The sequence below is a fragment of the Stegastes partitus genome, unplaced genomic scaffold (assembly GCF_000690725.1).
Source record: "Stegastes partitus isolate 25-593 unplaced genomic scaffold, Stegastes_partitus-1.0.2 Scaffold645, whole genome shotgun sequence".
NCBI classification, from domain to species: Eukaryota; Metazoa; Chordata; class Actinopteri; family Pomacentridae; genus Stegastes; species Stegastes partitus.
The window spans coordinates 49,894-61,912 of NW_007578376.1; the positions used below are offsets into that span (position 1 = coordinate 49,894).

Genomic DNA, 12,019 nt, shown 5'->3' on the forward strand with positions numbered 1-12,019 from the left:
GGATACATTTTTCTTAACTTTACATCAGGATTTCAAGTCTCCTTACTTATCTTGACGCGCTCCGGCAATTTCAGTTACTTTAAAAAACCTTTGTATGTAGTGAAAAAAGCTAATTCCCCCTAATTCAATTTAGTTTGTTGGCTGAACACATTTTCATTAAGTTGCCACATTTCAGAAAGACTGATGCAAACTAGTCAAAGCGATATTTTTTATAGCGTGGATTAGAATCACGTACTTCACCTTCAATCAAACAATCTGCATATCAACTAATATGAAAACAAGCTCTATATACACCTTAATCTTCCAACTATTTTTTTAAGATTCCTTTTAAGAAACAGAATGAAGACCACAAGGACACAACTCAGACTCTTCAAACGACAGCGCACAGAAACTTGTGTGCTGCTTCTGTCTCGCTGCCTTTTGTTAATGAGCAAAATAAAACTCTTCTTGCTGCTGCTTTGTCCGTTTAACAACCCGATCTGATGTTCCTGTGCCTTCATGCTCACCCACAAAATCCTTAGCTATTAAAGGCCAAAAAAAAAAAAAAAACACAAACAAACAAACTTGCCAACAAAGCAAACCCACCAACTCAGTAAACTATGTTTCCTCTTGTTTATTAAGACTTCAGGAATGTCAATAAGAGCATTTCTATACAGTAGGAAGGCTGAGGAGGCCAGACACAATGACCTTCTGCTATTCTCCTCGTTGATAATGACCCAGACACAGGCGCACTGCCCATCAGCCAGACCTCTAATAAAGCCAAACTCTCTCTATCATCTGCTAATAACCTCCACGTAGCAGCAGGAGTCATGGACAGGCCAGCGTCTTCTGAATGCGAGGAGGGGAACAAAGCTCTGGGCGGACAGGAAGTGGTGGAAAGCATCCCGCTCATCGATCTGAGAGCGTGACAACTGCATTCTTGTTCTTCATGCCCCAAAACACACAAACACAAAGACTACTGGTGCAAAAAAAAAAAAAAACAACACAGACACACACAGTGCAGAGCATTTCACTCTAACAATCAATCCTTTTCATTTGCGAGGCTCCTGGTTGCCGCGCTGCTACGCGTGCACACTTGCAGGGGAGTTATTTTTTTCCAGAGATAGGACAGGTAAACTCGTTACTCTTTTCTTAATTGGTACAGAGATTCCGTCCTTTTTTCCCCCTCGCAGCAACCCCTCCAGGGGAATGCTGATTAATTGTCCTCTAAGTCCTCATAATACCCCCCCACATCCCTGCACATAAACACATACATCCTCTGGTAGGAGAATCCAGTCACTTTCAAAGTTCAGCAGAGGATCGTTTTTCATGCTGCGTCTCCTGCAGCCTTCACATCACTGGCTCAGCCTGACGACGTAGCCGTGCAGCTGGTCTGAGAAGGCCTGCAGAGAGAACTTATCTTGCACCCTCTTCCTCCCAGCTTGTCCCATGCCCCTGCGGAGGTTCGGCTCCCTCACCAGCCTCTCCATGGCCTTGGAGAAGGCCTCGGCCGTGGGCTCGCAAAGAAAACCCGTCTCCCCGTCTGCCACGCTCTCCAGGGGACCCCCAGAGTTCACGGCAATAACAGGGGAGCAGCAGTACATGGCCTCGACAGGAACTATCCCAAAATGCTCTCTGCTGGGGGTGTAGAGCACCACGGAGCTGCCTCGAAGCAGCGCCACCTTCAGGGAGTCGGAGGGGGAACGCAGAAAGGTGACACACTTCTGCAAGTGGAGCTGCACTGCTAGCTCTTTGAGCTCAGTGTAATGCTGAACGTTCTCGGTAACGCGCTCGTCGTAGCCCCCCGCCACCACCAGGTGAACGCCGGCGCTCAGGCCTGCAGGGAGGCTGCTCCTCAGGGCTGCCAGCGCCTCCAGAGCCAGGCCCAGATTCTTCTTTCTCTCATATCGGTTCAGAGAGAGGAACAGGCAGGAGATCCCCTCAGGGAGGAGCCCTGCCAGGCCTTGAGCTTCAGCAGACAGCTGGTCAAAGGTACGCGTGTTGAGGGAGGGATAGAGGACGTCTGTCTGGACTCTGCTCAGAGTACGAAAGGTCTCCCTGAAGATGCCTGCGGTGAACTGGCTGTTTACCAGAATCTACGGAGGGGTACAGAGAGATTAGTTCATAAGGATCTCACATATATCACAGGTGTTTTAATTCCTTATGAGTCGGATGGCAGCCCGAGGTCTGTGATTATCCTAAAGTCTAGACTAAAATCGAAATGTCATTCCATTTCTATCAGGGCCCTGAGCTTTTACAACAGCTCGCCTGTGGAGAGTGTTTTAAATATGGTTTATTGAAGCGGTTTCAAGTCAAAATAATACACCTTGTATTTTAATGTATTCCACTGCACTACAGTTTAAGTAGTTACAGAGACCCAAACCGGTTGGAAAGAGACACTTCAGCTCTCTTTGAAAGGCATGTTGTCTTTAAAAAAAAAATCTCCCTAAATGACACCATTTATCAGAAGCAGAAACTATAAAAACAGAAAGAATCGTGGCATTTTCAACATTTCAAGGGTCCTTGAACTAACCATGTGTCACATGCAGTTCCATCAGAGAACTGAACCAAATCTGACCCTTTAACACTTAAAATTGTGGTATTTCATCACAGTCACCTGAATGACACATGTGAATCGTGTCCACTTTAAAATTCACCAAAAACTAACAGTTAAAAAAAAAAAACATTTAAAACCAAAAAATTCTGCATTCTTAAGTACAATTGAGAAGCCATGACTGACTCGGCTGTGATAACCAGTAATGTGACAAAAATTCAAGAAATATTCGACTGAGCTTGGCCAAACTGCAGGTATTGTTTACACAGAGCAACGAGGAGACAAATATTTAGGTGATTTAAGCCATTACAACTTTGTTATAGGGCACAGGAGACATTTGTGAGTTCTCTCTCCTTGTAGTCGTGGTTGTTCTGTTTCCATAAAGGTGCAGGACTTTATACTGCAGTGAAAAATGAGCCCACAGTGGGTGAAAATGAGACAGGAGCAGACAGAAACTACTTGGGAAACTTTATTTAAATGAGACACAAAAGGAAATTAGTTAAATTTTCCCTGCAGCTCCCTTGAAAATATTTCCCCCTTTCCTTTTTCAGCCATCTTGTTGGCTGACATGTTTGCCACCAAAAGGACACCAATTATTATAAACAGCACTAGGCTAGCTGGAGACTGAGCTGTTTGGCCAAATGGTGTGACTGCATGGTGCATATGAGTGAAATGATTGATCCAATCCATTGTATTAAAGGCAGTGTTTGTTTGTGTGTTTCTATGTTTTTTACCATATCAGCCATGCCCGTGGTGCGCTCCTCCATCCAGTCTATGGGGGCTCGGTAAAGCTTCTTCAGGGCCGACTTCCTCTGGGTCAGCAGCTGGTCGGGGAAGTGACAGTAGAACAGAACCTTCTTCCTGTGACGGGACAGTCGCAGCACCGGGATACACACCGACACCTGTAGTCAAATAAAGCACAGATATTTACAGGTTCTCCCAAGACTAACTGTTTCCTCATTACTAGTCAGTATCAAACATTTGATGCATTCAGTGTCCTATTTCAGATATGGAATTCGTAACATGCTTCATCAGTCTGTTTGGCATCTGGCATTCTGTCATTCAGATGAAGGTTACTTCTAATGTTCCTTTCAACTTCATTCAGACATAAACACCACAGTGACGGGGACACAGGACCATATTTGTCAAACACATAAGGTTAGACAGAACATCAAGTGATGTATCATACATATTAATGCACCAATAACCAAAAGACTCAAGCTAAGCTAAGCGCACTTTTAGCGCTGTGTTGTTTGTTGTCTCTGTGATGTTTCTGTACCAATACTGGTGGTAAAATGTGGAAAAAGCCTTCCTCAAATCACCTGACAGAACTTCAAGTGTGTCGCTTGTGCATGCTGTGAATGTGACAACATGCAGTTCAGACTAGTGTTGTGTTCAAAATGATTCAGAACTAGATCCAATCTCGTAAGACTGTCGTCACATTTTTTATAGAACAGTAAGCAGGAAGCACATTCAGACATAGAGTGAATGCATTCAGATGCCTTCGGAGAAAGGAGTGCACATCTAAAGAGGGCTACAGTGTCCCTTCAACAGCAGACAGTCATGCATCATTTTACATATATCTGGGCAGATTATAACAAACAGAACAATCTAAAATGACAGCTAAACATTCACATATACACATCAATGCAAAGTTTTTCTACACCATAAAAGGGACATATTCTGTAAAAGTCATAGTGACCTGCAACCTTATTCTTTTTGGTAGTGAAGCTTTACTGATGTCAATAATGACTTTTAAAGTAATGATGTGCATGAGAGAATGGTGGCATCTCTGACAGGTTCTCACCTACTAAAGGAATTACCACCTATTTTGATCATCAAGTGCTCACTTTGACCAGTTTCTCAAGGAAAAAAAAAAAAGTCTAAATTCTCTGATTCCTGCTTCTTCAGTGTTCTTCTCGTTTCTTTCCTCCTCTATCAAAGTAAACTGACTATCTTTGGATTGTGGACAAGACTTTGGAAGACACACATTTGTTTACCGTTTTGTAAGATTGTATAAACTGAACAACAAATGGATTAATGGAGAAAATAAAAGACAGATTATTGACTCTAAAAATAATCCTTAGACTAAAAGAAAAAACTACAGAAAAATAAGCACAAGCCTGGAAGTGTCCACGTCATGTTCAGGCGTTCTAACAGGATGAGACACCACACTGCTGTTAACAATGGAAGCTGCTCTCGGGTATGAGAAGAAGTCCAGTGATCAAACAAACAGACATAACAGAGAGCTCTCACTGTGTGAAATCACTCACCTGATCACAGAAGATGACATCGTACTCCACCCCGCTGAGGAAGACCAGGTAGAAGGCGACATAGATCATCCTCAGGTAGGCACATAGAGCATGCAGGTAGCCAAACAAACTGGTGGGTAACCAGTCACCCACACACTCCTGTTAGACGAATAGAAACACTGAAATCAGATGTGTGGCTTTTAAAATAGCATAACAATCATATTCTTTTGTATTCTTCAGGTACAATATTCTGCAGTTAGGTTTGTGTGAACGCACCACAGGCAGGTCAGGGTCCAGGGTCTCAGAGAAACAGTGTTTTGGGTCATAGTGGGCCGTCCAGATCTGAACGCTGCATCCCTGAGACTTCAGAGCAACGGCAGCGTCGACCACCAGGCGCTCGGCTCCACCGATGCCAAGGTCTGGATGCAGAAACACCACCCGCACCATCCTGCGCACAAGAATGGATGCAGGTTAAATAGGATTTGGAATAAAAAATTGGGGGAAAAAAGTAAAAACATGAAATAACGGCAAATTGGCAGTCCAGATGCAGCCAAAATCAGAAATGCAAGGCTTATATGTGCAGCACAGTGACTTTCTTGATCTATGAGATACATCCAAGAAAAAAGATTATTTTCTGTAGAATTCAAACAACCTAAAATGTGATTTTGAAGAAAACAACTAACAACTCTGTTTGCCAAAAGGAACCTAATATCCAATCAACAAAAACAGTAAATATGTAGAGTAGAGCTTGTGGTTTTGTAACTAAATTCATATTTTTTGCCTGAAAGGACATCATGACTGTTTACTTAACAAAAAGATATATACCTACAGGATAAAACAGAAGCGCGTAACGCCTGCCAAATATTGAATGTCAGATGATGTAAAATTATATCACCTCTCAATAATTGCAATATTTAAAAGATTAGTATAACTAATCAGAGCTGCAGTGGTCGTCCTTCTAAAATGTTGGCACGGACAGTGCGCAGCTTGCACAATCTGCCTGTGAAAAGCAGATGGGCAGTTGCGTCAGACTTGGTACAGAAGTTATTAATGGAAATCAGAGTTTCTGTGACAGCTCGGGCAGTGTGATGGACTTTTCAGAACACCAACCCAAGAAACAAACAAACAAAAAACTTTGCTTGCCCTTTGACACTTAACTGCAACATTAAACATAAAGAACAATAAAAAGGCTTAATGAATGCTGAGAGCTCATTCTTGGGTCAAATGAGACCAGGAAATGTTTGTTGGACTCAGATGGAGTCCAACATGTTTGGTATGAACCTGACCAGGACTACCACAGTGGATGCATAGTCCTGACACAGTGAAGCACGTAGGTGTGAATATGATGATATGGAGCTGCATGAGTGTAAAAGGTGTTGGAGAGATGATATTTTTAGATGGAACCATGAATGTCTGTGGATAAACCAGAACATTGTCTGACAAGATGTCTCCCAGTCTGCAGAAACTGTAACAAGAGGAATATCCCAGCAGGAGAACCACCCATGAACAAATTCACACAAGAGTTTCTACAGCACAAAGGAGTAAAACTACGACCTGGACTAGTATGTGGCCTGACTTGAATCCAGCAGAACACCTTTGGGGTATTTTAGAGAGGCACGTAGAGCAACACAACAGTACTGATCAAATTAAAAGTAAAGTATTTACTGAGAGGAGGTACCATACAGAGATGCATTCACTTCTGTTCAGTAGTACATCCACTGCAAACTCCCTGCGTTATCAGAACATCCAAAATACTTCTAAGATAAAGAAAACCTTTGGCTGGTTCACAATGATTTCCAGGAAAGAAGTCTAACTGATGTGTAAAGCTGCACTGGTTTCATTACAGATACTAGCCTATGTAGCAAATAAAACCATTAGCCATTTAAGGCAGCTAAATTAGTGAACAGTCGTGTTTGTAACTGAACAACACAACCAAATGTCGGTACAATTTAATTATAATACAGCTCTGATTACCTTTGGCTCTCTTCACTACCTTCTCCAAGTTTGGAAACCAGTGATAATGCTCGTCTTGCTACCGAGAACAAGTGTCAGGAAACAGCGCAGTTTAGACGCCATTTTGGCTCAAAGCCACCGTTGTGATGAAGCTACTCGCGCTCTATGTTTGAGCCACTATGGCGCCTGTTTCCGCCGATGTTACGCTTCCTGTGAGACACGTCTCCTTTGAAATCCAGGCGGATAAATTTTCTGCCTTTAAATTTATGTACATATTTATATATAAATTGAAAATATTAAAAAGTGAATTTCTTTCTAGAAATATATTGTACTAGAACATTCACAAATATGTTTCCAAAATAAAGCTTTGGTCTCGAATTTCTGCGTTGAATGCGATCAGCCGGTCAGGCTTCTCTTCGGTCGCCTACGCTGGTCTTGCGTTTCGCAGTCGTGTCCTTTTTAGATCCGCGTCAGCTTTTTGGTCTCTCTTCTCAAGTTTTGACCAAATCACACATCGGCTGTCTGCTGGACGTCAGCGTGAAGAAGGACTTCAGGGTTTCAGCTCGTATCGGGACAAAGTGAACAAAATGGTAAGATTCACACAGCTTCATTCCAAACTGTTACAGCTGCGCGTGCTAACCGGCTCCACTGCATTCATTCAGACCTGAGTTAACGCTTTGCTATGTGTTAGCCAACATGCTAACCTAGCTCTTCATCTGTGGACGTGGCTGTTTCTCTCCAACTCAAATAGTATTTTAGTGCATATTTTAATTAATATAGCAACTAATTAACTAATTATAAATGTTCATGAGCACATTAGAGGGACTGTTGCCACTTACTTGATGTAGAAAACCTCACTGTAGGCTCTCAGTGAAGGCCTCTCCATGAGTCTCTGACATAAATATACTGCACAGCAAGATCAGAGTCTGATGGTGTCATGATACTAAAAGTCTCACTTTAAATCTTTGCCTGTCTAAATTTATGTGAACAGTACCAAAGCAGAAGCCTAAAACAGCAGGAAACATAATGGAATAATAGATGACAGAACTGTTGCTTTTTAGGTGATTATAAAAGAAAAAAAAGAAAATGTTTCGACAGTGTAAGTGAAGGTTGTGAAAAGAAGCCATAAACCATGATGAGTGAATTATTGCAGCATAATGTGTTTATACATTTTCCCATTGAACCAAAACTGCATCAACTCTTTACTCATTGTCACAGTGCTGGACACACACTTCAATCACCAAGTTTCTTTCTTCAGGAATTCAAGTTTGTCATTTAAAACTAGCGTTGTTCATCAGCAAATGTGTGAATGCCTAATTCTTACCAACTCGCAGGAATATGAGTTAACTGTTTGAACACTGTATTTGCCACATTTGTGAGCTAGATGAAAAGATATTGTTTTTGCCTTCAATGCAGCATCAAACTCTGATGGAGAAAAACGTTCGCTTGTCACCAAAAAAGAAAAAAAAAACAACACTTTTTTTTACTTTAAGGGGATGATGTAATTATTTTCATTATTCTGTCTGTCACATTCACTAACTTGTTGCTCTTTTAATCCTTTGAGCAAGTCAACCTGTGTGTTGACAGGTGACATAAGCAAAATAATCCATATTTAACTTTGAGCTGTGGACGATTGGTCTCAACGCTAAGTTGCCAGAATGAAAAATAATCAATTTTAAGTAGTGGTACTAATAAAAATTGGATTTAGGATCATTTTTGGCAACATATCACAATACTTTTCCAGGACTGGTATATGATACGACACCAATTAAGTGGAGACTTGCCACTTGATACAAAGGCCTTCTTCTCCATCAGTTGATGACATAAACACACTGCACAGTATCAGTCAAATGCAGGTTTCATTGTTAAAGCTCCCTATCTGAGTGGTACAGGTTTGTTTTAGCTGTGAGCAGTGGCAGACCGTAACAAAGGGACATAACTGAATGAATCCTGCTCTTATGTCTTAAATGTTTGTGTGTTTTTTTTTCCTCAGCCTGGACCAGCAGCAAGTGCAACCAACGTTGGGGCGTCTGGCCGTTCCCCCAGCAAGACCGTGGCCCCCCGAGCAGCAGCAGGTTCCACAGTCAGACAGAGGTACATACTCACAATCTGACCGCTACACGTTGACTTGTATAGACTTCTGTCTTCCACAGATGCCCACAGATAAAGAGGCTAAACCTGCCTCACACTCAGCCGTTAAGGGACCATCATCAAAACCTCAAATGAAAGAATATCTTTTGTAAGAATTATTTTTGTGATGGTCCAACAACTTATAAAGACACTATACGGTCACTTTTCCGTTGTCATTCGGTCTTTATGTTGCACACCAGAGTGGAAAAACAGACCTTGAAGCCTATTTTATATCGAACATTAACGCTTACCTTGGGCACACGGCCCGTTTTGACCCCCACCTGTTCATGCCATCATACTGTAAAGAGTGATTGATGCTTTTCAGATAGCCCTCCCCTGTATTTTTGTTTGCCCTCCATAGATTAGAGCAGATAGATGTTGTGCTGTGGGCTTAATCAGTGTGTAATCAGAAGCTCACGGTTTCCTCCCTCGCTCATTATTACCCATTACTACCACCCTCTTCATTACCTCATTAACCTCTGTTTAATCTCATCACAGGAGCGAAGCAGCCATGAATCAATCTGTTCTTTCATCACCGTTACTGTAGTTAAAATTACATTCTGGATGTGGAGTCTAAGAGCACAGATTTTTTTTCTGACTATGATGGGAGGCTCAAATTTAATGGTTTTAATTTGGTTTAGAGGCTTGAATTTGTAAGTTTGTTAAACTTTACAATCAATTTCACAAGCTTTTTTTTCCTCCCATTCCCATACAAAAAATTTATTTAACATGAAGAGTTTTAATGGTTGATGTATGTAAAATTGTTTACCTCTAGCCGAACAGTTCCTGGGCTTTTTTTTTTCTCCTCTTATGGCATTTTACCTCCCTGTAGGCGAATTTTGAGAATGTACAACATTTTTCAAGTGCCCACAGGTGTTGGAAAAAATGGTGGCTTGACACACTTTTGGTATTTAACTACGTTCATGTTTAATTTGTTTGCATACACAGCCTGTAGTTCAGACGAATAATCCCAATTTTTTATTTATTTTTTTTTAGTGGTGGGACTTAAAGGTGTTAAATGTAAATAACGCGTTAAAGTCCCACACCTAATATACTTTAAAGTGTTAATCACGATCAATTGATTACAACAAAAAAACTAACATGAAATTAACACATTTAATCGCAGTTTGCATCCAGACAACACGGAACGTTTGACAGCGCCCAATTTCATGGTCCACCGACCACATGATGCACAAGATGCGTCACTAACAACACCAACAAACATGGAGGAATCCGATGAGAGTGTATTGCTTGGACTGATGGAGGCTAAGTTTTATTTTTAACAACTGCCTGATGGAAGCCTTGACCAGAGCGTGGTTTTGTGCAACTTGTGCAAAAAAGAATTTGCATCCCACCGAAGCACATCAAGCTGACGTTACCACCTGAATGCAAAGCATGTTGCAGCGAGCACAGAAACCGCTGGAGCTGTTAGCGCTAGCAGTCCTGGATAGCGACAATGTTTTTTTTTTAACGCGTTATTTTTATTGTAGTTAATTAATTGTAATTAACATGTTAAAGTCCCACCCCTAATTTTTTTGTAACGTGACTGTTGGTTACAATTCAGTCAGTAATGGCTTCTCTGTGTTGCTGAATAGTGCAGATTTTTTTTACAGAATTTGGTTTGTACAAATGGCAAATATTTAAATGAGTAATGTCAAATAAACTATCACAATTTTAAGCTTGGATTTGGTTCATATTTCACACATAATTGGATCTGGGACCATCTGAAAGTTGGAAAATCAAACTCTTTTCTCTGTTTTTACAGTCTTTAGTGCTAATAAATGGTGTTAAAGTAAAAAATAAGGCCTTTCAAACCAGCTGGCAGGTTTTGGGGTTCAGAGGGTTAAAGGTGTTTTTGTGTGTGTGTGTTCCCAGGAAAGCCACCAGCAGCGGCACTCGCAGCGGCGGTAGGACCACCGGATCGGCGGGCACTGGCGGCATGTGGCGCTTCTACACCGAAGACTCGCCAGGCCTCAAAGTGTGAGTGTAAAAGCAGCTGCTATAAATCAGTCGTACTCGTAACACTCGCAAACAAATTTAGCCGTTGACATTTTAACTCGCATCCACTCACAGATACATACTAATCCTCAGGATTTCCGACACTTAATGGTAGGAAATTGAGCAGACGTGACTCGGTGGTAGCCGGCTTTATGAGCGGTGGATCAGCTCGATTTAAGTGTCTATATACGCACACGTAATTACATGTGTTAGGGAAGCGCACGTTTAGACGACTCTCAAACTTATATTCTGCTACATCCTCGGCCTTAATATTGGAGGAGGCGTCCTGTCTCCTGGCCAGAGCCGGTCATGACTGATCAATGGTGCCGCGCTGGTTATTGAGTGCGTCTCTCCAGCAGTCGAAGGAGGGCAGACCGGCCATACAGTGCTGTATATCGAGTGCGTGTTTGTTCCTGCGTTAGACGGCGGCCTCAAAGCTTCATTAAAGGATCCACTCTGAAAGGTCAACTCAATTACAGCCTCCTGACAGGGGGAGGAGGGGGGGCCGCGGAGGAGACGGTTGGCATGGCGATGCTGCTACTTAGCGATGCGCTCGTCCACCTCGCCTCCCCCACCTCCTCCTCTACTCAGAGCCTCCTTCAGAGATGAGAGCGCCTCCTTGTTTCCGGAGCTCATCAATAAAATCGGCCTCTTCACCGAGACTCTCGCTCTGCGCGGGATTACAGCAAACGATGGGATTCTGTGTGTTAATCTGGCTGCTCCTGCACTTTAAAAAGTAATGTTTGGGCTCAGTTGCATTCGTCTTTTTGAGTTATAACAACTTCAGCCAACAAATTACACTGAGTTAGGGGGAATTGGCTTTCTCTGTGTAAAATCATCATTCCTGAACTCGAGGTGATTGAGTTTTCAGGCTAATTTCATTCATCGACGCAGAAATTTGAGTTTAGATTGCGCCAAATATTAACTGGATGCAATTATCATCATTATTATTGTGTTAAAACATCCCATCAAAAATAATGTTTGCAGCCTAAAAAGCTCGCCTAAAGCAGCAAATTAAAATTTATCTTGCATCCTTGCATTTAATTAGGGAACAGGTTCCTTCAGTTGCTCTTCAGATTGTAGGCGCTTCAGTGAAAAGCAGCTGGACTTTTCTTTGGGTGTTGAAGGGTCTTTCTTCAATACTCAGATGGAA

The 12,019-nt window shown here is 42.0% G+C and overlaps 2 protein-coding genes across 3 annotated transcripts in view; one reads left to right on the forward strand and one right to left on the reverse strand.

Moving 5' to 3' along the window:
- Positions 1-598: 598 nt before the first annotated feature.
- On the reverse strand, positions 599-6,816 carry alg2 (ALG2 alpha-1,3/1,6-mannosyltransferase). 2 transcript variants are annotated; one of them, XM_008289909.1, is made up of 5 exons: positions 6,760-6,816; positions 5,062-5,233; positions 4,807-4,944; positions 3,268-3,435; positions 599-2,075 (listed from the first exon to the last, which is right to left on the reverse strand). In XM_008289909.1, exons 2-5 carry the CDS (start codon positions 5,230-5,232, stop codon positions 1,335-1,337), a joined length of 1,218 nt encoding a protein of 405 aa, XP_008288131.1. In that variant the 5' UTR covers position 5,233; positions 6,760-6,816; the 3' UTR covers positions 599-1,334. The 2 variants fall into 2 exon arrangements, with proteins under 2 accessions (XP_008288131.1, XP_008288132.1); XM_008289910.1 differs by having other exon boundaries at positions 6,779-6,815.
- Positions 6,817-7,166: 350 nt separating this feature from the next.
- sec61b (SEC61 translocon subunit beta) overlaps positions 7,167-12,019 on the forward strand; it is a 6,113-nt gene continuing 1,260 nt past the window's right edge. The window contains exons 1-3 of the mRNA XM_008289911.1: positions 7,167-7,328; positions 8,732-8,832; positions 10,744-10,848. Of these exons, the coding sequence (XP_008288133.1) occupies positions 7,326-7,328; positions 8,732-8,832; positions 10,744-10,848 (209 nt within the window). The 5' untranslated portion in view covers positions 7,167-7,325. The remainder of the gene's footprint in view (positions 7,329-8,731; positions 8,833-10,743; positions 10,849-12,019) is intronic.

Coding starts and splice junctions, on each gene's coding strand:
- alg2 (XM_008289909.1), bottom strand. CDS start 5,232: ATGGTGCGGGTGGTGTTTCTGCATCCAGACCTTGGCATCGGTGGAGCC. Junction 4,945..5,061: donor TGGACCCTGACCTGCCTGTG/GTGCGTTCACAC, acceptor TTCGTCTAACAG/GAGTGTGTGGGTGACTGGTT. Junction 2,076..3,267: donor CCACGGGCATGGCTGATATG/GTAAAAAACATA, acceptor ACCCCTCCGTAG/ATTCTGGTAAACAGCCAGTT.